General features: G+C 29.0%; 1 protein-coding gene across 2 annotated transcripts in view; it reads left to right on the top strand.

Moving 5' to 3' along the window:
• LOC103569985 (probable JmjC domain-containing histone demethylation protein 2C) overlaps positions 1 to 27,742 on the top strand; it is a 96,593-nt gene that overhangs the window by 45,554 nt on the left and 23,297 nt on the right. For both annotated transcript variants that reach the window (XM_053742582.1, XM_014441979.2), the window contains exon 8: positions 6,679 to 8,647. In XM_053742582.1, the coding sequence (XP_053598557.1) occupies positions 6,679 to 8,647 (1,969 nt within the window). The remainder of the gene's footprint in view (positions 1 to 6,678; positions 8,648 to 27,742) is intronic.

Here is a 27,742-nt window from a genome sequence, read left to right on the forward strand (position 1 = left end):
GCCAGCTGGCACGATTCGCTTACACACTATTCTGATAAATAATTTATCTGCGTTGGATTCTCGCTGGCCCTCTGCCACAAATAATTTTTTTTACTCTTACATACCGTAGTTTTTTACTTTTTAACGGATACTTTTATTTAAACGCCGTTGATGTTTATTTTATTATTTATTTTTATTTTTATTTTATACCCTCTGTTTAAAAGTGCGCTCGTGTATGAGAGTAGTTTGAGCTATCACCTTTAATAGCCGATCGATCGTTTAGGCTTTATATTAAACTACTACACTATATATAGATCGAGAAAAAGGTAAAAGGATATGATAGGGAATAAATGAGAGAATGAAATTTAAACTTTTATGTCTCATGTTACTCATTCGATACTTCCTCATTGTCTTGGGTTAGGGATTTTTTTCTCGACCTTTTCATTAATCATTAATTTCTTCATTTATATATACACATATGTATATATATATATATATCTTCCATATCCTTATTCTATAATTAATAATTAAATTAATTTAAATTTAAATTCCCAACGAAAAACTTTTTTATTCAAATTAAAACTGTGTCCAAACTAATGTATGTACAGAGAAAGTAATAAGGAACTTTTTTGTAGAGAATTTAATTTCCTATAAAATTGTATTCATATGAAATTGTCATATTTTTGATAGCTAAGTCACAAAACGCGATTTCTTTAATGTAAATTAGATTTTTAATTTATTTATGAACTGAGAATATTTTAAATTAAAATAATAATTTATATATTGAGGATACGATAAAAATATATGGAAATTCAGAGTAAAATTTTTTTATAAAAAAGTAATTTATCAAATTTTTTTACACGATAATTTAAAAGTTATTTGAATTATAACTTTTATTATATTATGTCGAATAATAATTTTTTTTTTTAAATTAAAGTATTGTGATTTATTAAGTGTTTAAATAAGTTAACATATGACACATTACAAGTTAAAATTACCCACATCATATATGTATGAAGATTGAGTTTAACCGCACCTATAAAAGTCGATGACAATAATGATGATGATGATAATGATGATGATAGAAGTAGTTTATATAGAGAAGTTGTTTTAAACAAAACCGGTCAGATCCGGTCTTCTTGTACACGTACAAAACCGGTCGTACAAGTTTCTTGCAATATCATCCGTATACTTTTTTTTTATCAATTTTTTTATTATCCTTCAATAGCAATCTTGTTAATTTTCACCCTTCGGTTACTTATACCAGGTCAGTCGAACGTCGGTAATTAAAGATATCAAGGAAGAAGTTTTCAGAATACTCTAATTCAAAAAAAAATATTAAATTTAAATACATAATCGGTAAATAATGCATGCATGTGGGAGAGAATTTGTTTAATTTGTCGCAATAAAAGTATAGGAAATGTAGTATATATATCTACATATATATATAGGGGAGAGACAGGGCGGAAAGAGATAAATTTTCGGAGCCTGCGTGATAGAAAATGGAATCAAGTGGAATGGAAGAGCCGGTGAAAGAGGGGAAATTATCGATCGTATTTAAATTAAAGTATATATGTATATATATGTGTATATGTACATGTATGTCGTATGTAAATGTATGAAGAGGAGAGAGTAAAGTTTTGCAATGACTTGTATGTCGCGTTTGGGTTTAGTTGTACATGTGGGCTTCGGGTCAGGTATAAACTTCATTCCAGTCCTTCCCCGTCATGTACATTCAATACATACTCGTATATATATACATTTATATATGTATGTATGTTATATACATGGGTTATATATTATTCGTATCATATGTATATACCAATACAAATACACGCTGTCTGGTTCGTCACGTGCCGGCTCATTTCCGCGTTTACGAGCTCTACGTTCTATGAACCAGTGGCATTAATGACTCGCGCACTTGGGATCATACGCATGTTGCAGCAATTTGATGAGATGTAATTATTAATTCTCTTTGTTACTCTCATACTTAATAAAGTCTTTTTTTTTTTTACCATTAAAACTCATTTTTTATTTTTTAATAACTGAATTACGAGCAATGACATCACCAACACGTGCTTATATTTACATGTGTACCTAAAAAGAAATTTTATTTCATTAATTTATTGATAATTAATTAAAAAAAATTTTTTTTTCTTTTAATTAAATTCCTGGGCGTATTGGAAAATAATTAATTACGTATACAATAAATTTAATTATTATAGAATTAATAATCGAATGGTCAGTGACCGGAAATGACAAATTCCGTTATATATTTATGTATATATTACAAATACATATTTATATATATATATATATACGCCTACGAGTTAGATAACACGTGATAATTACTCGCGTGTTTATGACCGATAAAGTCTTAAAAAAAATTGTCTCTACACCTATACTCCATTATATATATATACGTACATATATATATTATTAATATAAAGACACATGTGATCTAACAAATAAAATACAAGTGTTAAAAAATATAAATGTACTGAATAATGTCCGAGTTATCAGTTGATGTATCTTTAAACTCTAAAATCGATATGACGAAACCTTTTTTTTTATTATTGTGATTATAAAAAAAAAAAAAAAATAATAATGATTATAAGCTTATCGCGAACGAGAACCCACCTGTCTAGATTATTTACTCCATTTATGGGAATGATAATAAAGTGATAAAATTTATTAATGTATCGAAAAAGTCATATTTATATGTAGAACTCATAACTTATCATATATATTAAGTAATTAAGGTTAATAATTTATTAATTAAATATTAAAAATTATAAATGCAATGTATGAGGTGAGGATAAATCGGGCCTGAAATTTAAAAATTTTAAATTAGTCGTGAAAATTTTTCTGTTATTTAATTTGAATTTTGAAATTAATTGGACTGAGCAAAAAATATATTTTGAGGTAAAAATTTTTTGTCACATTTTTTTTTTGAGAAAAAAAAATTTAATTACTCTGGAAAATTAATTTAAAAATTAATATTTTTGTAGGAAATTAATTCTTGCTTGGCAATTAAAATTAAGTACAATAATTAAAGTTCTAAGATTTGTTACTGGATCCATTTTATCCCATATTAGAATTTTTTTTATAACCGGATCTTATTGTTACCGAAAAATTATTCAGGGATAAAAAAAAAATGTGAAAAAAAAAAAAACTCAATTGAAATTGTTTAGTCAGAGACCATTTTGCCCCTTCTATTTAAAAAAATGTTTGTCACATTTCTTGGGAAGTTATGACTCAAACTATTTGGTGTCATAAAATCGTCACGTGGTTCCCATGTGTTTGAAATTAAATTTATTATTTTTATTTTTATATTCAGTTTGAATTTTTTTTTTAGTGAATAGTTTCTGCTGGCGATTTAAATTTAAATTTGAAATAAATTAAATGAACTCAATAGATGATTATTGTTTGATAGTTAGTTGGGTCGTTAAATAATAATATATTTAAATAAGTTATGGTATATAACTGGTGTAAGCTAAGTTTTAGTTTAGTTTAGTAGTTAGTGCGCCGATGGTGGTCGATGTCTGGAGCCCTCGAGGCACAGCTGCGTGTTACTATTGTATTTTTATGACACTCTAGATTGTAAATGTAAAGCTTTGAATGTCTGTTGAATTTATTTAATGCTTTAATTTTTAAAGGTTCTCATTTTTCAACAGACCTTTACCTGCCTCAAAAATATTTAAAAGGATTTCATGATAACTTTTAGTAGATTTAATAAAAATCTTGATTTGTCTTCATGACGGAATTTTCGAAAAATTTTCTATCTCAGACTCGATGAGTTGAGTCAAGAAATATATATGGTTCAAAAGTTTGCATATGTATATATATTTATACAATAGAACGCAGCTTGTCACGACAATAGCATCCACAATTTTAAACTGATCTCCATGAAACTCAGTATATATTTTCTGTAGACGATTTTCGAGATCAAGTTCGAAAATGAGCAAAATCGGTCAATTAGTTTAGAAGTTATCGCATTTTTAAATTTTTAAAATGTCAAAAATTCATACTTTTACTAATTTGACAATTTATCAAATTTTGTTAAAATTCATCTGAAAGTTCTTTAAATAAGCTTCAATTTTCATGCGTAGACCAAAGAAATTACTTATCTTACTAGTCATTAAATGAAATTTTGCTATTGCATTAATTTTTGATGAGATTCAAAAAAATTTTGTGGCTTTCCTAATGCCTACGAATTTGGATATACACTTTTTACATATATATTTATGGATATATTATAGATATCATGATTTACCATTATTTTGGCTGCCAAATTTTTGTTTTGATTTATATTGAATGCGGGTAAATTTAGTTGAATAGTTTTTTTAATTAAATTTATTCATATAAGTTTTGTTGGTGTATTTTTATTTTTATTTATAATTTTTGCCAAACGAAAGAGTAACGAAAGTAAAATTCTCGAGGTCTGGCAGACTGCCAGTTTTCAAAGTTGATTTGCCCGCGGGGTTTATCAATACGCGAAAACGCAGAAAATTACCTCACTAAAATAGATTCAGTCGAAAATAAACGGGATTTTAGATGAAGCAAAAGAACAAGAAGTATAAGTAGCGAATAAAAAAAAAAAAAAAAAAATATAAATTCACGAGCACTAGATAGAGAATTGAATAAAGATAGAGATATAAAATTACAAAGTTGGCAGAGATAGTTATTATATATTTTGTGAACAAATCTCATTCACTTCCTGACTAAAATTCAAATCCACTCAACTCTAACTATTAAATATTTGTTATGTCTGCTTTAAAGTTTTCGATTATAAAATAAAAGTTATTTTAATTAATTATTCCACAAATTTTGAAAAAAAAAAAAAAATAATAATAATAATAATTGCTACTGCTATCGAAAAATTTTAATTAATGTTTTTTCATCTTAAAAAAAATTATGCTATCGAAAATTTTCAATCTAATTTTTAAATATATTTTTAGCGGGAAAATTTGAAATCTAACTGCAAAGAAAATACTGATCTGCTTTTTTTTCGAACTAGTGGGAATAAATTTCGATTTTCTTCTCGGGAAAATTATTCTTCGACTAAAATATTAAATTTATAATGTAATTTTAATTGATTTACTCCTTGAGAAAATCTGTATTATCTTAGCAAATTTTTTTTACGGCTACTGCGGGTCAAAACTTTGACTATCATATGAGTAATTTCAAATATTTTTCTACCGCTTATCGTTTTTTTAGCCCTATAGTAATTTTGCTTGACTATTTTTTCTGTGCACAAAAAAAAATATATTTGACTAATAAAAAAAAGTGACCCCTGTATTTTATCGCTCGAAATAGAGCGTAAAGATCTAACGATCTAACATTATAATGGTTATGAAGCCCTCGTGGTACTCGTATCGTATTATTACATATATACATACATACATACATACATATAGAGTAGAGAATATAGAGCAGAATGGGATGAAAGGACGTGAGTACTGAGTGAGTCAAAATCTAAAGGCCGTAGGGTGACTTTTTGCAAGAGAACTTCTGACTCCCTAACTACATAAAACTAAAACTTGCTCGAGTTTAGTTGCGGTAACGTTGACTTGCTCCCGAGTTTAACAAAAGGGTTAGCTCACTACGTCTATATAATATCACATACATATATACATATATTATATGTATGGTATATATTTACATGTACAAGTAAATCGAGCAGGATCCTTTCTTGTCCCTGTTTTAAACTCAATTCAATTCCTTACCAGAGAAAATAGTATAGCGGCGAGCAAAGCGAATGAACGTCAGGCCAGGTCATTGCCAAATAGATATTAAAGTTTGTGTTGGTTGTAGTAGACAAAGGACCAAGTGTCTAGCCTACAGTTTGTATGCTAGTTTTATGTACCACCCACTACATGTAGACATGCAATCTTGATTTTAGATTGTTCTCTATTCACTATTCTCTACTACTACACTCCACTCTCTGCTCCAGATTGTAAACTCAACAAGAGTGTTTAGATTTAAAATATATATATGTAATTTAAACAGCCAAAATAAATCTACAAAGATCCATCTAAAGAAAATAATCGCATTGTAAAATAAAAGAAAAATCTTAGAAATAAAAGCAAATATTTATCTAGCAAACATTTATATTTATTTAAGAGCTTGTAAATATATAAGGTCATAGATGAGGAACGGTTGAAAAAGTAAAGAGATAGTTTGAGGTTTTAAGGTTTTAGATAAATTTATTCTTTTTATTATTTTCGAATAGAGGGTAAGGGAAGGGAATGTTGCATTGTATCATGAGGAACAAAGAGAGAATAGACTGGAAATGAACGAGAATCAGCAATGGCTCCCACTGGGTAATAACAGTAAATCCCTGGCAATAAATCCCCGTACTTCTCTCTCTTTCCTTCTCTCTGGACGCTCTGGACATTTTATCCTCTATACTCTCGATTCTGTTTGTCTGTACCACACTCACTATACCACACATCCGCATCTGGATTTTCCTGGCTCTCCTTCGACGCTCTTCGTGTGGGTCAGGCATTTCGATCGATTTTAAAAACTCTCTTGTGTATATTTTTCTTTTTTTTACTCGGTATACAGGACAGGTGACAGGACGATCTTTTGTTGAGATTAAAATTAAAGGACATGAGAAGTTTTAAATAAATATATATGTTTGTATAATTAAGTAAAGATTTATTTGATACATATTCTTTTTTTTTTTTTTTACAGATAAAGGACTTGGTAAAAAAAATCGGACGCAAAAAGTGAACGAGGTGTCGGTACGTGAGAAAACAGAATCACGTCAAGAGGATCGGGAAAACAAAGGACCAGTGATAAGTAGCGTTAAACCGAGCAATCGCGGTCCTCGATCGTCGGTACTTGAGGAGACCAATAGTTTAACAAAACTTCGTAAACGTGGTGCCGGTGGTACTGGAGGTAGTGCTGGTAGCGGTAGTGGAGCAGGAACAGGAGGCGGATTGAAAAACGTCGAGACAAATCGACGAGTACGCGGTCGACGTGGTCGTCCAACCGATGAATCACGTCGAAATGACCGGGAACGTTTGAATGCTACGACAAAAGACAAAGAACCAGTTCGCGATCAAGATCATTTGAGATCCGAGGACGAGGGCGAAACGGAGGAGGAAGAAACTGTTGAAGGAGGAGAGGAAGAAGTTGACGACGAGGAGAGCGAAGAAGAATCAGATTCAAAGCTTAAAACTCGGTTACGATCCGCGCGGCAAGATAACGACGTCAACGAGGATAAAAAAGAGGTGAAACAGGAGAAACACCAAGAGGAGGATAAAAAATTTAAACAGGAGAAAAAAAAAGTTGAGAGTAACGTTATAGCTGATACTAGTTTGGCTGATGTTAAACCTGAAGAAGACGAAAGTGAATCACGTGAGCGTGATCGTGAACCTGAACCACCACCTTCTATACCCGATACTCTTGATCCAGGGGGTAATGATTGTAATATAACTTGTAGTAAGACAATATCAACAACAACAGCAGCAGCAGCAACAACGACAATAGCGACAGAAATTAAAAAAGAAGTTATTAGTAAATTAAATAGCGATAGTGTTACGAAATTAAATTCAAGCACGAGTCCGAGTGATAAGCAGGCCAGTGAACTGGTCAAGCGTACGACTAAGGACGGCAGCGTGCTGGAGAGACTGAGTCCATTGAACGCTGGGCCGGGGAGGCTGAACCTGCTCCACGACGAGCAGGAGCGAAGCCGGCACAACGAGAGTCCAGTTATTCTTGCAGAAAGGATCAATAAGCCTCCCGTGTCCGGTTCTGGTAACCTGGTGCACCAGCATCAACACCATCATCATCATCAGCAGCAGCTACACCATCAGCAGCATCAAGAACACCAGCATCTTCAACAGTACCAGCATTTACATCCACGCTACACTTCCAGTCCGGTGATTCACCGACTGGACTCTGTGAGTCCTCACAGTCAGCATCGCACGTCTTATCCATCGGCGCATCATCAGCATCATCAACACCAGCATTCCCAACAACAGCAGCAACATCAAAGTAATTTAGAGACTAGTGACAAACCACAGCTAGTCCAGCATCAGCAACAGCAACATCATCATCAATTGTCTTCATCACGGCACGGCGATGAGGCCGGTCATGTCATGGAGATGGAGACCGGTGGGAACGGTGCCGGTGGATTTCCCGGTGTACCAGGTGTCGTCGCCAGTGGCGTCCGTGGCGCTACTACCTACGGCGACAGTGGTTCAGACAGCGGGATAAGTTCTCTAAGAAGTGCCGGTTCCGGTGATGAACGTAGCGGAAGTCGTAGCTCAGCATTAAGCGCTGAAGAAACTACCGCCACGACAACAACAACATCAGCAGCAGCACCAGCAACAACAACAACTACCGTACCCCCATCACCAGCTGGTGTACCAACAACACCCGCTCGCATTTGGCACGTACACAGTGTACAGCATACCTCACTTATGATGGCACACACGCCCCAGTCGACTGGTTCAACCATACCAGTTAGTGCACCACCCGTTGGTTACCAGAGCCCAGCTGTCGCGGCCGCTGCCGGCCATCATCATCATCCGTCTGCAGAGATGCTTTGGCGACCATCAAGATATCCCCCTCTGTCTCATGCTCTTCTTGCTCCCGGTCAGCCCATACCCACCGAGGAGATGCTCGAACGCGATCGTCATGAACGAATTATTCGGTAAGTTTTTTATTTTATTCACTGTTTTTATAAATATTTAACCAGCTGCAGCCAATACAACTTGATAAATATATATACATATATATTTATATATATATATATTTAAAAAATATATTAAAAACTAGTCATCATGGCCTTCGGACTTTCTTTGTTCCGTCAGTATCGATACATACGCGAGTAACCTCGCGTGACTGCCAAGTCTTTTAACACTTTCTTCGCGGTTCGCATGCGAATAAGACCAATACAACTCTACATATATACATATACATATATACAAATGAATATAGAATGAAAGAATAAGTTAAGGAACCGAAGTAAAAAATAATATAAATAAAGAAGAAGCAGCGATGTAATATGTCGTTGTACAGGAGGTAGTTGTTTTGTTAAGGTTGCGTGAGTAAGTGCGTGCACATCATCAGCTCTTGTATACCATATACATCTATATGTGTACTAATATATAAATATATATGTATATGTATAGATATATATATATATATATATATATATATATATATATATATACGAAGTGAATGAGTGTGTTTCCGGGCGCCAGCTGCGTGTAGAGACTTGCTCACTGCTTCCGTTTGATTATTACTCGTGATAGACAAAATAAAACCACCGCAATGATACGCCACCATCATCTTTATGTACATTACATTCTTAAGAATTAATATTTATAAAAATAATAAAACCACAGTAATTGTGCCTTTTTATTATTATTATATTTGTAATGTAATTTAATGATCCGAAGTTGACTGACAATTGACAATTTTCGGATTTTCTTTTAACAAATCGATTCCAAAAAAAAAAACTAAAAAATGCACGTGTAGGAAATTAAAAAAACTACAAGTGCAACTTTTCAAAATATTTTTTTTTGTTAAATTTATCGCTTTGAAAAAAAATCCTAAGGTTATTAAAAGCCGGTTAACTTCAGTATCATCTAAAGTTGGCAGACAATTGATAATTTTCGGATTTTCTCTTGATAAATCAAATGCAAAAAAAAAAAAAACTTAAAAAAATGCACGTGTAGGAAATTAAAAAAACTACAAGTGCAATTTTTCAAAATATTTTTTTTTTAAATATATTACTTTGAAAAAAAATCCTAAGGTTACTGAAAGCCGGCTAACTTCAGTATCATCGTAATTCAAATTTCTGTACATTTGAGTTGATGGTATTTAATTATTTAAGACAAAAACGTTTTAAGGAAGTACCGAGTTTAATGCCGTTACAACTATTTATACCCCACTACACAAGTATATACTATATATAAGTTGTTAAATATAAAATAGTTGTGTGTTAGCATTCTTGTGTATTATTCATGAAGAATTGCGCAACTGTAACGATTATTTAGCAAGTCTTGGATGCTTTATCATCCATATCACGTCGACAAGAATGGAACTGGACCGGATAGTAAATGTAATATGTACGCAAGTATAGTCTATATTTATTTAGCTTTTTTGCTGCTGGTATTCTAATGTCTAGTTAATTTACAATTCAAACGTCGTTGAGCAACTCAAACTATTGAGTTTAGTCACGCTAATCATTTTATTATTATCATTATCATTATTTTTTTTTTTAATTTCGTGATAAAACGTAAACATGATAGTTATTTTTTAACGTACTCCTTTTATGCAATTCATTGAAAATTAATATATTTATTTAAATTTAAATTACGGGTTATCTCTTTATTTACTTAATTTTTTTTTTAAACCCGATAACCGTAACACTTTCGTAATCTTTAATCTTTAACTTAGACTTTAAACTTGATACTTAATCTACGTTACTATTTTACAAATAATAATGAATTTTATCGTGATATAATTTTTATCCATTTATTGAATTTCGATGATTTTTTTAAAATTTTAATTACAAACCGGTTGTACTGACAATAAATGCCAGGTGCTCGACAGGTGCTGGATTTGAATTTATTCAATAAAACCGCCTGCGAAAACTAATTTCCCCGTTTACACAAAAAAAAAAAAAACAATCTTAACACCTGCATAGTTTTACTTATTTTAAAATCCTTGAGATCAATGCTTGTTAAAATAATAATAATTAAAAATAAACCGATGTTAGATAGGTCGTGGTACATTTTTTTCCCGTTAGAGTTCGCAGATTCTCGTATACGATTACGTAGACCGCGTGGTACTTTATAGAGGTTCTTAACCCAGTAAATCATTCTGTCATACGCCAGTATATTTTAGTATACTTGGACGTATAAATAATATATAATACTTATTGCTATTAATAAACAATATAGTCAAAAATTAAATAAATAGTTTCTATACTCTGGTATCTCTTCCTCGTCTTTTTTTTATATTTTAATGCTTATTGTATATAAATATATAAATATACATTTTGTGTGTGTGTGTGAAACACGAGGTTTAAAATTGCGTGTAGCAGTCAAAAAACACTTGCACGCATACTGTAGTTCTTGACTACAAGAGTTGACGAGACGAGCCAGGTGAACGTGTCTCGCACGTGACACACACAAGAATATATCCGTTCATTATATTTATAACCAACTGTAAGCGAGTTGTTCGCGTATGAGGTTCGCTCGTAAATTCCGTTTTAAATAGATTCGCCACTTCATACCATACTATACATTTTATTTCAAACTCAAAATTTTAACTCTCTATAACCATTAATTTTTAAATTTACTCATTTGTGTCAATTTTTTTTACCTCGAAGTTAGTAAAATTATCTGTAAATTTATCAAAAATTATGCGCGAAAAACAAAATTTTTTTAAACGAAAAAATTCAATGATCCTGTCGGTGGACAATTTAAAATGTTTGGATTTTTTTTTTTTTTACAAATAAATTGCAAAAAAACAAAAACTAAAAAATGCACGTGTAGAAAACTAATAAATCTATAGGTGCAATTTTTCAAAATATTTTTTTTTTTATAATTTATTGTTTAAAAAAAATCTAAAGATTATTAGACGTCGGCTAACTCCAGAATCGCAATCCTAAAGTAAATTCAAAACTTTCAAATTTCTTTTACAGCAAATAATTAACAAAAAACTAAAAAATAAAAAAATGCACATTTAGAAAATTAAAAAAACTAAAGGTGCAATTTTTCAAAATATTTTTTTTTTTATAATTTATTATTTAAAAAAAATCTAAAGATTAGACGTCAGCTAACTCCAGTATCGCGATCCTGAAGTAAATTCAAAATTTTCAAATTTATTTTACAGCAAATAAATAAAAAAAAACTAAAAAATAAAAAAATGCACATGTAGAAAATTAAAAAAACTAAAGGTGCAATTTTTTAAAATATTTTTTTTTTAATAATTTATCGTTTGAACCAAATTCAAAAATTATTAGTCAGCTAACTTGCGTCTGTTAAATTCGCGGTAAATAAATAACTTTGTCGATAAATCAATAGAATAATTTGATGGTTTATTCAGTGGATTAATATTGTATGGAATAAAAATATTTATATGATACAGTTGCCTATAACTTTATCGGAAGTTTATCAATAATGAATCCTCAAAATGTCGTATCACCCTTATCTATGATCTGATTATTTTTATTGTTAACATTGTCCCTTCTTCATATTAAAACACACACATTTATATATACATACATATCATGTATATTATAGCACTTTGCACTTAGGGGAGAATATGAAGAACGTGCTTGCAAAGTAAATTGAGTCTCAAAACCAAGGTCGTCACTTTGAATAATAATAAGTGTGTTGTGTGTTTGTGATCTGTCTGGACAATGTGTTTAAATAATATATATATATATATATATATACATATATATATTTATTTGTTTATAATTATCTTTACATACATTGATTTAAAATTCATTAATTTGTTATTTTAAATGTTAAAAATAAATTTTTTATAAAATATTTATGTACATAACAAGTCAATGAACTAAAAGTCATATTTGTCTGGTGATAAATTTTTAAATTTTTTAATATGCGGGTTTATTATCTTTTAAGGTGAATGTCCGTATGACCCTGTCCCAATAGCCCTCATTTATTATTAAATATATTCATGAATATTTTTTATTTATAAATATATCTATTTATATATGATGATTTTAAATTTATTACTTGCAACCATTTAAATTTTTATTTTATGTTTTTCACTGTGATTTCATTTGATAAATATTTAAATTTAATGTTCTTGTGAATAACTTTTATTTTTTTTTTTTTTTTGGTGAGAAATTTTTAACAAAAGAAAAAAAATCTACATGCATCATCACTAGATACTTGAATATATATTTATATATTCCCGGACGAATAACTAAACTTAAAGAACCCTCAGTAGCATATTTCTTTAGCTGTTTGTGCATAGCGTGACCGGGAACCATGACGCCAGAGAAGCAAAAAGTATCTCATAAAAAATTTTTTAAAATTATACTGAGATTACACCAAACTACTAAACATTTAACTTCCTCTAACTTAAAATGCCTGCCACGTCTAAACTATCCATTTTATCCAAATAATTATTAATACCTTTTTTTTAGATAATTTCATTCCCTACAAAATCATTTATATACATTTTGACCGTATCTCCAATAATTAACGAGTAATTTCGTTCAAAAGCTCAAAACAGTTTAAAAAAATTTACCATCGATTCTTTTGATAAATCTATCACGTCTCATATATTGATTTTATCGAAAACTTATCCAGACCTTTTTTACAGGAAATTTAATTTACTAAAAAATTGTTTTGATAAATTTTTACGATATCTTTGATAGTTTGCCCGTAATTTAAACCCGTAGACAAAAATTTAAAATTTCAAAACAGTGTAATATTTTAAATCCCAAGTAAATTACTCAGCAAAAATTAATAAATAGATAATTAACACAAAGTATCTAATGAAAAAAAAGGTCTAATCACTAAATGCCCAAAATCAATAATTTAAGCGCCATAAGCGTTATTAATCACCACTTAATCTCCTGGTCAAATAAAAAGAAAAAAAAAATAAATAATCTCAAGGTTAAACATTATAGCCAAGTAATTTTGAGCATACCATACACCTGTTATCCTTGATCCAGTAAAACTATAATAACAAATCTAAACATAGCTTATACTCCAAAGTCCACTAAGAATCGCGATTATCGACGAAACTATTTTAAATCAGTCTCTCCCCTTTAATTCCACCAGTAAACAAAAAACAAAATAATAATCATTATCATTATTGTGTCTCAAACAATATCATCAACCCATTTTATTCTTCCTGCTCCGCTCCTCTCTTTTCTTATCTCTGTACTGCTCGGTTTTCTTGTCTCACGACATTACATTGCATTAGCCCGGATATACACGCACGTTATATACATTCATCCTCCATCTATCTCTCCACACATCCTCATATTATATATAATACGGCCGTCCCTATATACAGGATATATACATATACATATACATATAGATATATACAAAACCCAAACGTGGGCAGGCGCTACATGGTCAAGTAAATGGTGGTAGCTCCCAACCTGTCGAACCGGTTTTTCCACCGCCCTCCATTGCCCCCGTCTGTTATTTATTTATTTTTATTTATAATATTACTTTTTTTTCATGTCTCCGCTCTTTCCCAGTCGTCTTTAATACTCACACACTGAGAACTTCAATACAATATATATATAAATACTAAAATGTATAGAGCAGTCTTGGAGTCTTGAATCTCGAGTCTTGGAGTAGTATTTTATTTCTTGTTCAAGCTGCAAGTCTTATACCGTCTACTTTTATTCCATTCTCTTGTCCCTTTTCCCTTCTTCCTTCTTTCTCTTACACATATACAGACATATACATATATATGTAATGTAAGAGTCGAGACAAGACCAGGTCGTTTACGTTACGTTGGTATGGTCTGGATCCACAATAATAATCCAGTACCAGTACCAGTACCAGTACCAGTACCAGTACCAGGTTTCCTCTCCTTTGTGTTACTGTGTGTGATGCTGCAGCAGAGAACCTTATTTGGGTCTTGGGTCTCATCAGCCGCTCTTAGCCTTGAAAAATATCTTGCTCTTGCTCTTGCGCTTCTTATCTCCATCTGTCTTGTGGTGATTAATTTTTCTCATATGTTGATATTTATATACTTATCAAATGCTTTAACAAGGATTTAAAGGTATCATTATCTATGCATAATCACAGTATTAGTTTTATTTAACTTTCTCGAGATCCCGGTTTATTTTTTGCGTTAATCTCCTGCTGGGACAACAGTTGTGTCACTTGAGAAACGTGTCGCTGTTGGTACTAACGATTACCATGCAAATAGGTCAGATGTGGATCGTATGCAAATGCTAACTGCCTTATGAAGTGATATAGTATTCTCATATATATATATCCATAAATATGTCTGTGTATCACTAAAACAACTGTTTAATCAGATGGAATCTCATCACTGGGTCTTATTTTTTTTTTTTTTTTTTTTTTTTTTTTATGTTAAATTGAATACCGCAGTGAAAATTATGATTACGTTTTAACTTTTTAGTCTACGTCTAGAATTTACGTTTCTGTGGGTTTCTGTAATGCTAGACCATTGAGGTCAATCGAAAACTTTTTTTTTTTTTCCTGATTGTTCAATTTCATCAGACTGTAATTTTGTTTTCTCTTCTCGTCATGCTCTTGATTATTTCATTTAAAATTTTTTTTTCTACTCCAAAAATATTTATCATTTATTTATAAATCTAAAAATTAGGCTGTGAAATTTTTCTCACACGGAAAAAACAGAATATTAAAAATTAATAAATAATAGTAAAAAGTGGAATCTGTTATCAGTAATCAGTACTATTATGTGCTTAATGCAAAGTAGTTTACTAATTTTTGTAGATTCCTGCTGTCAATTATTTCAAAAAGTAAGGAAATATTATTACTTTTAGGTATAATACGTCACTTATTAGTGAAAGTTAATTAATTTATGGCATACATATATTAAAAAGTAATTTTTGGTCAAATTAAGAATTGATATCTTAGATACTAATTTTTCCAGCCGAAAATTCCAAAAGTTACAAATTTTTATTTTATAAATTCGATATCACTGATCAATCATTAGCTTAAAATATCATTAATTCATCATTATAAATTAATTTACAATATACATAAATCGAATAAGTGGTAAATGATAAAATGAAAAATTAGTATACTAGATACCGATATTTTGCTCATAAAAATACCCAAAATTTTTAACTTTTATTTTATAAATTCTATCCCATTGACTAATAATTAATATAAAATTTTATTTATTCGTTATTATAAATTAATTTATTATATAAATATATCGAATAAGTGGTAAATAATAAAATGAAAAATTCGTATACTAGATCTTTATATATTAATATGTACGTTTACTAATTTTTCGGTTGCTCATTTTTAAAATTTTTCTGTTTATTTGAATAGTGATAATTGTAGATCGCAATTTATCAATTCTTTTTCATATTAATTTTAATATACGAAATTAAAAATTTTGCTCTTCTGTGTGTATTAAATTTTAATATAAATAATAGCCATTTTGTAATATATATAATGATTCCGGTTTGATATTAGTATCGAATATTTTTACCGTCCAAGATAATTTTCACTTGCCCAGAAAAATTTTTTGAATTTTAATTTAAAAAAAAAATTTGAACGAAACTTTTTTTAAAATCTCTAAATAATTCATATATTTTTGAATAAAATAAAATAAAAGTTACCGTTACTTGTATAGATAAAATATATTTTTACAAGACGTAAAATCAGTAGATAATTCAATGAAGAATATGATCGGGTGATAAAATATTAACTTGTACTAAAAGCATGTCTACATATTAAATAAAATGAAATGATGGCTTCGTAATAGTTAAATATTAAAACAACAGTTAGTGAGGGAAATTACGTTGAATAATAAACATTGTAATTTAATTTTAAAATCATAGTTTGCCGGTAAAAAGATCGATCTTTCTATTCTTGGCACGTCTGAATCGATCCACCGTGAAAGGTCGTCAAGACTGGTCTAGCAAACCAACGAGAAAATTTACTATCATCATTTATTTATTCAATTTTTCTTATATCTATTTTTATTTATCCATTCAATTTATTATTTTTATATGCACACTATACACTTACGCTTTTATATTAAATTTTCATATATATACAAATAGACTTTTATTTTTCGTAACATGTTTTACTACTTAAACTTGTCAAACCTGATAAATTCACTTCGGTAAATAACAACGAATTATATATATGTATATATGATCACATGAAATAAAATGAAAAAAAGTAACACATTAATGCGCAGTCTCTAGAAGTCGTAAAAAAAATAAAAAAAAAAAAATAACGACCAGAACAAATCTGGACGCACTTGGTCAGCTGTGACGGTTGTGTTAAAAAAGTAAATGACGTTATGAAAAAAAATATATATGTATATATATTTTTAAACTCGAAATATGATATTTTTCATTTTACAACTAAACACGATGACTAAGTTTTCCTTTTTTTTTTTTCTTTTTTTTAAGAAACATATGGAATTTCTATCCATGTGTTTAGAAATATGAAACGTCAGCATGCCAATTTTTGACTACTCCCTCACCCTAACTATCATTTAAGATTTTACGAGGTAAATGTCCTTAGGGATGGGACATTTAAATTTACATTTACAATCATGGTCATAAATTATTACATACAAAAAACGTTTAATTTAAATTCATTTATTATCTACTTGTTTTTTTTTTTTTTTTATTTTATTTTCTACGTTCATAAAACGTACTCACTATCGGTTAAATCTAAAAGCTGTTTTGTAATAAATACAATTAACAATTATTGTATTCCAGTAAAATTATTCCCGTATCTTAAATAATTTACACGTAATTAGATTTTTTAATTACAAAAAAAACTTTTTTTTTTTAATTTTTAAATTCAAATTAATTAATGTATAGATATTTGTAGTCTAGTAGGTCGATAGTATTTTCATTGACCTATTTTAATTAACAATTTATTTTTTACAAAAATATTTGAATTTTTGATATTTTATTTTATTTTATTTTCTCTTAATAAATGCCAACAATTATCCCGTGTAAACAAAATTTTTGAAAAAAGATTAAAAAAGTGTTGACTATTCTAAATATTAAAACGTGACACAATGACGAACTTTTTTTTAAACGATTTTCAAACTTCTGACAAAACACAGAAAAAAAAAATTCTCGACTGAAGGTAAATATTTTTGATTCAAGAAAATTTTTTTGAAGACCTAAATTTTCTCAGATAAAGTAGAAATTTTTTCCGATCAAGACGGATTTTTTTTAACCAAGACAAATCCTCTTGGCTTAAAAAAATCTTTACTTGGTTTCCAAAAACGTTTGTCTTCAAAAATATTTTTTTGACTCAAGATAACTTTTTTTTTTGTGTACAAATTTATATTTTTGTGCAAAATACGTTCAGAAATAACTGATTTTGAACTATTTCTGAACTATTATATTTATTGATTTTTCTTTTGAATTTTAAAAAGTTTAAAAAACGTTCGAAAAAAGTTCGTCGTTGTGTCACGTTTTAAAGTTTAAAATAATTGTCACTTTTTTAACCTTTTTTAACAACTTTTTTTTATATGGGATTTTCTTACATATTTTATTATTATTATTATTATTATTAAATTGCGTATTTTCTATTACTGATTATTAAAATATTTATAAATAACATAATATATAAATTTAATTAAATAAACGTCATAAGATAGACGATAAATGTAAACATTAAGATAGATATCAAAGTCATAGGTTATTGATAATAATAATATGTAATTATTATTAAAATATATTTTCATTCAATATTAAGAGCAAAAAAAATAATAAATAAAATGATAAATAATTTTCAGTTATTTTTCTTTATTTGAAACAAAAAATAAATATACGTGACAATTAATAATAAATAAATATCTTTATACTGATAAACTTTTGTCAAGTCTTTTGTCTACACATATCATGTGTTATCATTAAAAAAAAAAAATTTATCTTTCAAACACAAAGTATCAACAGTAAAAATAAAAATAACTTGAACATTAATTGACGATTGAATGTTTCATATATATTCATTCAGTACAATAAAAAAAAAAATCTATATACTAATAAATGATAAGTAGGGGGTAATCAAAATTAATTGAAGGTCATTGAATATATTGACCTCAAAGTAAGTAAATACATTAATAATATAATAACAAAAAAGGATATAATTGAAGCAAAAAATTGAATTGATTAAATTGAATGAAATGTGATGATAAAAAAAAAAAAAAAGTAATAATAAAAATACCATGACATTATTTATTATATAAAAGAGTTGAGGAAGAATGTTAACAGAAGGGAATAGAGGGAAAGTTTTCTGAGATAGATGCTGAGTCACTTTTATACATTTATATACATATATATATATATATATATACAAATATATATTGTATAGTTTGTGTTGAAGCAGGTCCGTTTGTTACCATTCGTTTCTATCGCCAATGCCACTTTATCTTCAATTCAACGTTATATCCTACACAAAATACAAGTATATATATATATATATATATATATATATGTATTCCCAATGTGATGTGATACGATGTGTGTGCTTTCACTCGTTCCATTTTGCCAACCAATAAACATTTATCTTTATATATATATATATATATATATATATATATATATATATATATATATATATTTATTTATTTATTTATTTTCGTCGCTTTTGTCCATTAATTCATAAATGAACAATATTAAGTGTATATATATATATATATATATATATATATATCAAACAATGTTCAATTAATATAACAAAACATATATTTATTTATGAATAAATAAGAAAAAAATATTATTTTTATAAAATAAACAAATAGACGATTTTAAATAAATTAAATACACAAGTGTGTCCTACATCTTTGTGTATATAAGCTTCTACTATACAATTACATTACAAATGAGTGAGTAATCTAGGATTAAAATTGCACTGTAAATATTTCTCTACTATTTTCTACATATCTGAACATATATACATATACATATATACATGAGAAATATTCTAAGTGTATTATCATTTTTATATAAACATATTATTTATCCAGATATATAGTTAATAAATGTATATATTTATTTTAGAGATTTTAAAAGCGTCGTACACGTGTTCATATATATCCAGATATATATTGTATATACAGTATAAATCGATGAGTAATGTAAAACAAGTGTCGAATAAAAAAAAGATTTTAGAAAAAATGGTAGCGGTGAAGGGAAATGTTTTAAAAAATAATAAAACGACGTAACGATGGAGAAGGAGGAGGAAGAGAAGAAGGAAAAGAAGTAGAAGAAGAAGAAGTAAAAGATATAGTGGTTTAGTCGGTGGTTACTCATGTATTATACATATATATATAATATAATATATATATTGGCGAAGAGAGCAAGGCGTAGGCCTTTGACCTCCTCTCTCTATCCCTTCTCCATCGTATTACACGTTTGCCGACCTGCATTCATCGTGTAAGCGTGCAACTCAACGTTGCTACATCTACAGCTAAACTATATATATATCTATATATATAATATAATATGATAGCTAGGTTGTAGTGTAGACTAGAGTGTTGTGTATATAGTACATAACGATACACTATCATACCACGTCGTCTACTGACGATATATAAACGTGAAACGACTAAGTGTATTATAACCTCCCACGCAACCAGGAGACGCTAAAGGTCACGCCTTAACGAGCTCTCACTTCATCGTTATTTTTTTTCATTATTTATTTTTTGTTTGTACATGTTTTTATTGTTATGTACTTACTATAAATTACTTCTCTTTTATTTATTCAAACACTTTATATATTTATTTATTATTTTATTATTATAAAGTACGTACTTTGACTTTGTAATTTTTAACTCGCGTATTCAAGTTTATGCAGCAACTATTGAGTTTAGGAAAAAATTTTATCAGACATTTTTTTTAGACAATTTAATGGAGAGTAAAATTGTTCATAGATATTTTTATCGTATCTCTGTTTTTAAAGCCACAATTTCAATTTTAAAAGTATATTCCGGTATCCTAAAAAAAATATCTGCAATTTTCTGCGGCTTTTATTTAAATTACGGGCAATCTATTGAAGATACGACAAAAACATGAAAGATTTGAAATGTAGGCAATGAAATTTTTTTTGAAAAAAAAAACCATGATGATTTTATTTAAAATTTACTAACGGTTTATTTTTAAATCGTCTAATTTATAGATCTTGTTATATTTTTTCTATTGAATAAAAACGGATGGAGGATTAATTTTTTTTTTGTCGTGATTAATTACACACGGACTGAGGTCAGTGTTTGAACGATGTGATGTGATGGAAATACCATTGAAAACGTTTATCTTCGTCTGGATGACGCGCGCGTCGACAGATGCTCGGATCGTTATTCGCAAGATGGCCGTCCGACGTCGTCTTGTAGTCGTCGACACGTGACCTCATATACCATCAATGTCTTTTATACATATTACATACTCAGTAACAATAATAACAATTCATAAAACATAATATAATATAATAAAATATAAATATATATATTTATGTTTTTACTTTCATACTTTTCCACATTAGTTTCGGCATGACATCAAACGAATTTAAAAATATAACTGAATAAGTTGTTGCGAATTTCGTTTGTTGTTACTTTTATTTTATTATCCTCTTACTCAGTATTACATAGAAAACTTTTTAAAATAAAGTCAAGAAAGATTTTCTGACAAAATGGATTTTATTAAGTCGTAAAAAAATACTTTTTTTTTTCTTTACATTTAAATCTAAGCCATAGATAATATTTCACTAAAAAATTATAATCACAAATTTTTAAATTTATTTTTTTTTTTCTTGAGTAACAAATATTTTATTTTTAAAATTCAATTAACGTGCAATTAAGGAGTCCATGACATTTTTTTTATCATTAAAAATGATAAGATAAATAAAATATTTTGTTGTTGATAATTTTTCTGTTAATTTATATATATGTATATATATATATATATACAAAAAAAAAAGTAAATTTTGTGAATAGGACATATTGTGAAAGATCATGATAAAACCGTGTCATTAATATTAACAAGGCTTATATATACAGTGAGTTATTATTTAAATATATTTATATATATATAAATGTATGAGAATATTATTGAGGTAAAGTAAAGTGAAATACATCAAAGTAAGAGACATTATGTAATATATTGACAGAAAGGTGAGTGCCTCGAGTAGTTGACTGTTAATACACTCGTTTCGTTTCATTAAAAATATATATATATGTATACTTATATATATGAACCGCAATTGAAAATTTATATTAATCTAGTATGTACTTACGTGCAGAAAAAAAACCGATTTTTATTTCCTCTGAGAAATTTTCATGATACTGGTTAGCATGGTTCTGGTTGGCGGACAATTTAATATTTTTTGATTTTTTTTTTCAACAAATTAATTACAAAAAAAATAAAACTAAAAAATGCACGTGTAGAAAACTAATAAATCTATAAGTGCAATTTTTTCAAATTCTTTTTTTTTTTATCATTTATTGTTTAAAAAAAATCTAAAGATTATTAGACGTCGGTTAACTTCAGTATCATAAGTTAGCTGAGGTCTAGAAATTTTTGGATTATTTTTAAAAACAATAAATTATAAAAAAAAAAATATTTGAAAAAATTGCACTTGTAGTTTTTTAAATTTGCTTCATGTGCATATTTTTAGTTTTTTTTTTCCAAATTTTATTGTTGAAAAAAAAAACAAAAAATTAAAAATTTTTCATACTATGAATTAAAGATGAAAATTTTCTAGCGGCCCGAAGAAATTTTTCTTTCCATTTTACAATAAAAAATGTTTCTTACGCCTGCAAATAAAAACGTATTTAAATTATCAATGACGAATAAATAAATAAACAGATTAAAGAAAAAAAAAAGTTTATCTCGGTTACAAAGTATCACTAGTATAATACGTCTCAGTTTATAAAAACATTTAAAAGACCGTAATATGTTGTTGCATTTAACGAGTGACTAACTTCGTCCGCGTCTTATATTACATTATCATGACTATCATCTTGGTGAATAAGTATTAAGTATGAATAAGTGAATAAGTGAATAAGTGAAGCGAGGTGAGGTGGGTTGGGGATCGGGAGGGTGAGCCGCGGGTGTACCGTACAATCGGAGAGTATTAGTCACGCCGGTGCCGGTAACAGAGCAGAGAGCAGTACAGTAACAGTAACACTAACTCGCGACACAATGCCTGACTACTCTACATACAAGGTCGACAGTGTCTATCCTTGAATTATCTGTCACTATAAACAAAATATATGTCATATTACAATAATACTATCAACCATCAAAGCATAGTTTTAAACTTGTTAACCTGTCTGATCATTTACCTGACAAAGACACGTGTTTTTAACTTTAAATTAGATAATCCGTAAAACATCATTCACATACATCCCTACTAAACATATATACATATACATATACATATATATAGTTAAAGAGAAATAACAGTTTGGGTTCCTTTCGATCTTGTCTTCCATGAAACGCACGTGGATCGATAGAACGCACTTCCCCTCTAGGAATCTGCAGAGGGGTTCTACACAAACTGTCTTTCTTTTTATATATATATATATATATATACACACATCTATATATATGTACTCTATATACTACAGAAAATACAGAGATACGTAACTCCCACGTTGTTCTGAGATTAAACTGTCACCGCGGGAGATACGAAGGGACAGACGATATACTCATACTATATATATATATATATATATATATATATACTTGTATTTACTGTCTTCCTTTCTCATCTTTAGTTTTACTATCAACAAAAATATCTCATACACTATAGGACTCATAAATTGACAATAAATTTTTTTTTCTGCATATATATATATAATATATAAATATATATGTAATGTAAGGACACCCACTATTTTGTTTTAACTTGAAATGTTTTTTGTCATCCTCTTCCTGGTCTCGGTACATATGTATGTATGTATGTAAAAAAATAAATGAAATTTATATACATTACATATAATGTATACGTGTGTTAAATAAACGCATGGCTGTATATTTTTTAGCGACCGGATAGAAGTCGTGGCTGAGTTGGCCGCTCGACTGTCGGTCGGTCGCCTTCGGTCACGGAGAGAGTGAGAGAGTACGAGCTAAAGCAATTGGGTATTTTTAAGAATGCTCACGACTGAGAGAGGAAATGACTGCCGTCGAGCTGAATTGTGAGCACATATATATATATATATATATATATATATATATAAGTAGTCACCGAGTCGTGCTCATAGTCGCAGCCGTAGTCATGGCGGGTGGACAAGGGGGCGAGTGAGAGACGAGCGGTGCCAGTAAACGTTCGTATAGTAGAGGATACAGACGTGGGGAAGGTAACGGGTGACTGTAAAGACTACACACTAAAATGTTTGTTGTGTAGGTATGTCTGTAAATGTGATGTGCAGAAGTAAACCGAGTTGCGACGTTTTCTGTGTGCCAAGTTTTGCCGCCCGCGGGGAGATATTCTCTCAGTAGAGGGAGGGGGGCGAGGAGAAAACCGGCGGGGAAAAGTCGCTGGTGGGGGAACCTACGCGATATTGCCGCGCATAAGAGTGGGGACAGCGGAGGGGTAAAGTAAAGTGGAGGGGGAGACAAGTTCTCGTAGCTGCTGCAGTAGAGTAGCGGCCTTCGACGCGGTTTCATTGTACGGCAACATAACTTGTGAAAGCGCCGTTAATTTTTTCTCCTTTCGACCCCATTTTAAAATAATACAACAAACACTATTATTAATTATTAATCACATGGTTTTTAAATATTATTTATTTATAAAATATATAACAGTGAAGACTTGTTTTATCTACGTATTATTGTTATCATATTTATTGTACTCAGGAGAGTGAGTCCAAGGTCTTTTGTTCTTGTGAATACAATTGTTCGAGACGTGGCGCGATTAGCCTCGCTCTCTTTACACTAAAGGATACGTTTCAATAAGGCTCTCATCTTTCATTTATTTACTTATTATTATAATTATAATTATCAATAATATTAACTGTGCTGTGTATTTTATTTAAATATTCAAATGTGCGTTTATTATCCAAGTGACTAGTGATTATATTTCTTCAAATTCAAATTTAAATCTTTTGTTGATCTGATTCCATGATAATTAAATTTATCAAGAGTTTAGTTGAGTTTTTTTTTTTTTTTAATTTTTAAATAATTATTTTTTAAGGAGGGGGAGTGCCGTTATCCCTCTCGTGAGAGTACTAATGTATAGTGAGTGAAGATGGCACAGTGATACAGGAGTTTTAATAGCAGTGGGGTCATTAACCCGTGAGAATAAAAGTATTTATTATTTTATTTTATTTAAATATTTAAATAAATTAAAGCGAGGATTTAATTTAAATAATTTGTGATTTATGGTGTTATATACAGTGTAATGGTGTACGAATGTGTTAATAAATAAATGATGAATAAAAGTTTGTCATTATTATTATCAAGATCGTCGTGGTCGTCGTCAGGAATTAAAAAATGCCGCCAGTGCTAGGAGGCGGTGGCGCGGCAGCGATGGCGGTACTTCCGGCAAGCCCGCAGACTGCTGCCGCAACATCGGGAAACCCGCATTCCCATCATCATCACCATCATCATCAAAGTAATCATCATCACCATCATCACAATCATCATCAAAGTGTATCAGCAGCAGGACAAACTCAAATTTTATTGACTGCTGCGGCAACAAATGCCTCAAATCAATCAACACAACAATCACAGCTGCTGTATCAGCCATACAATTTAATTCCCGGATCACCGTCACAGCCAAATGCTTTTCAGCATCACCATTCGTCTTCCGGTCATCACAATCCTCATCAACAATTTATCCATGACCCAGCTCATTTGTAAGTCTCGCTTCTGACCTTTCAAATTTTTATTTTCTCTTTATTCATTTCTGCCTTTTATCTGGATCTATTTTACTAAAGATTTATAAGATTGTTACGTCACTGATTTAAGTATATATATATATAGATAGATAGATAGATAGATATAACAATTACTATCAGATATGTAAATTTAAATTTTTCTTTGATGTCACAAACAAGAGTAAGGGGAGTGAGGAAAATATATTTTTATTACCTTGAGATATCTCCAGGACATTGTTTGAGACATTGACTGGTTTCTTTGTCGCTACGGGATATTATCTACCTGCTGTTAGTAACAAACCCCAGACAATCTATTATACACATCTCTTCGGGGAATTTTAAAATCCAATAGCCCTTTTTGAGACCACTCAACTTCATGTACTTAAAATTAGTCATTTAAACTATCCCCAAGGTCAGATAATATAAATATTTAAATCACTCATTACTGACTCAAAATAATAATTTTTTGGCGGTAAAAATTTTGAATTTAAATGTCGCAGACATAAGAAAAATTTTAAATTATTAATGAATAGAATAAATAATTATAAAAATGAAATTTTAAAAAAATGGGCAGTTACAAAATTTTTTAATTAACAAGTGCATTTTTTAAAATATTTAATTCGTTTATTTATAACTTTAAATTTTTCTAATATTTACTACATTTACACTCGTTAATTTTTGTCTGTCCTTGAAATTTTTCGCTCGTCAGTCAAAAATTTCAGGCTGACCCCATCTACCCCTTAAGTCACCTTAAGTCTAATTACATAAATTATAATTATTTCCATTGCGTAAAAAACGACGATCTTATGACTGAAAACCGTCAAAAATTCGACAATTTTTTAATTGCACATAAAAAAATCAAATAATTAAAATAATAAAATTTTAAAAAAATGCACATGCCTAATTTTAAATTGTCTAAACATGCATTTTTTTATTATTAATTAACAAGAATTTAAATTTATTATTTAAAAATTCAAAAATTGTCAGTTGTCTTTATTGTCATCCAATCTCCAAGCCCAATTTATCAGTCATCTAAGTTTTAAATAGTAAATTACCACAAGGTCAATTACTTAATCACACTTTTATTAAAAAAAATTATTTATTCGTTCAATAAATAATTTATATTGCACATAAATATTTAAATTATTTTAAAAAGTAAAAGGAAAAAAAATGAATAATGATAAAGAATCTCGTTAATGTGATCTAGGTCAACAGACGTATATCTTAACACCGAGTATTCGAGTTGATTCTTGTCTCTTATTATTTATTATCGTTATTATCTACATACATACACTCATATAATATATATATATATATATATATATACATATAGTTATTGTGGATATCAATGTTTGGAATTTATTAAGGAATTGAGACAAGAATTATTGTCGAGTAATATAAAGAAATAAATTTATTTATGTACTACATGCATACATACATTTATATATTTATATATATAATGCATTAAAACGAGTGCGTGACTTATATTTACCATTTTTATCATAAACTCTCGGAAATGCCACGACTGTGACGACAATTAGATAACGATTAATAATGCCTCGAGGTTATTATTGCATCGTATGATATCAAGTGATTGTCTCACTTGAGCTTTTTAAACACAACTATTATACGATATCTTGGTTGTTAAAAGTATTTAATGATACAACTAATCTACTCATTACAGTATTAACAATTAAATTATCTTTTAATGCGTATAATGATTTTAAAAAAAAATTATATTTTGTCACGTACCGAATTTTTTAACCACTAATTTTTATTATTATTCTTTAATGGATATTCAAATTTATAAAAAAAAAAAAAACAATTATTTGTGGAATTTTATTAACTCTGAGTCATTTGGAAATTCCCATAGAATGATTCGGTAATTATACCCCCGGGGGTACGATAATATTTTTTTTTTTTTTTTTTCTTCATTAATGATAACGTCTTTTTTAATCACTTTTGATGATTACGAAGAACAAAAAAAACACGTGGAATTTATAATTTTTGATTGATTTAATTTAAATGTTTGTATGGTAGGTCATGTTGGATAACAATAGTAGTTATTATATACAAAATCCGACCTCGACTCTGTGACATCAATGTAAAAATTATTATTATTGCCCACGTGATAGATTTATAAAATAAAAGTTGGATTGTCTTATGGAATTTAACTTGACAGAATTTATTATCATAATAC

Source organism: Microplitis demolitor, chromosome 10, assembly GCF_026212275.2.
Source record: "Microplitis demolitor isolate Queensland-Clemson2020A chromosome 10, iyMicDemo2.1a, whole genome shotgun sequence".
Taxonomy (NCBI): Eukaryota; Metazoa; Arthropoda; class Insecta; order Hymenoptera; family Braconidae; genus Microplitis; species Microplitis demolitor.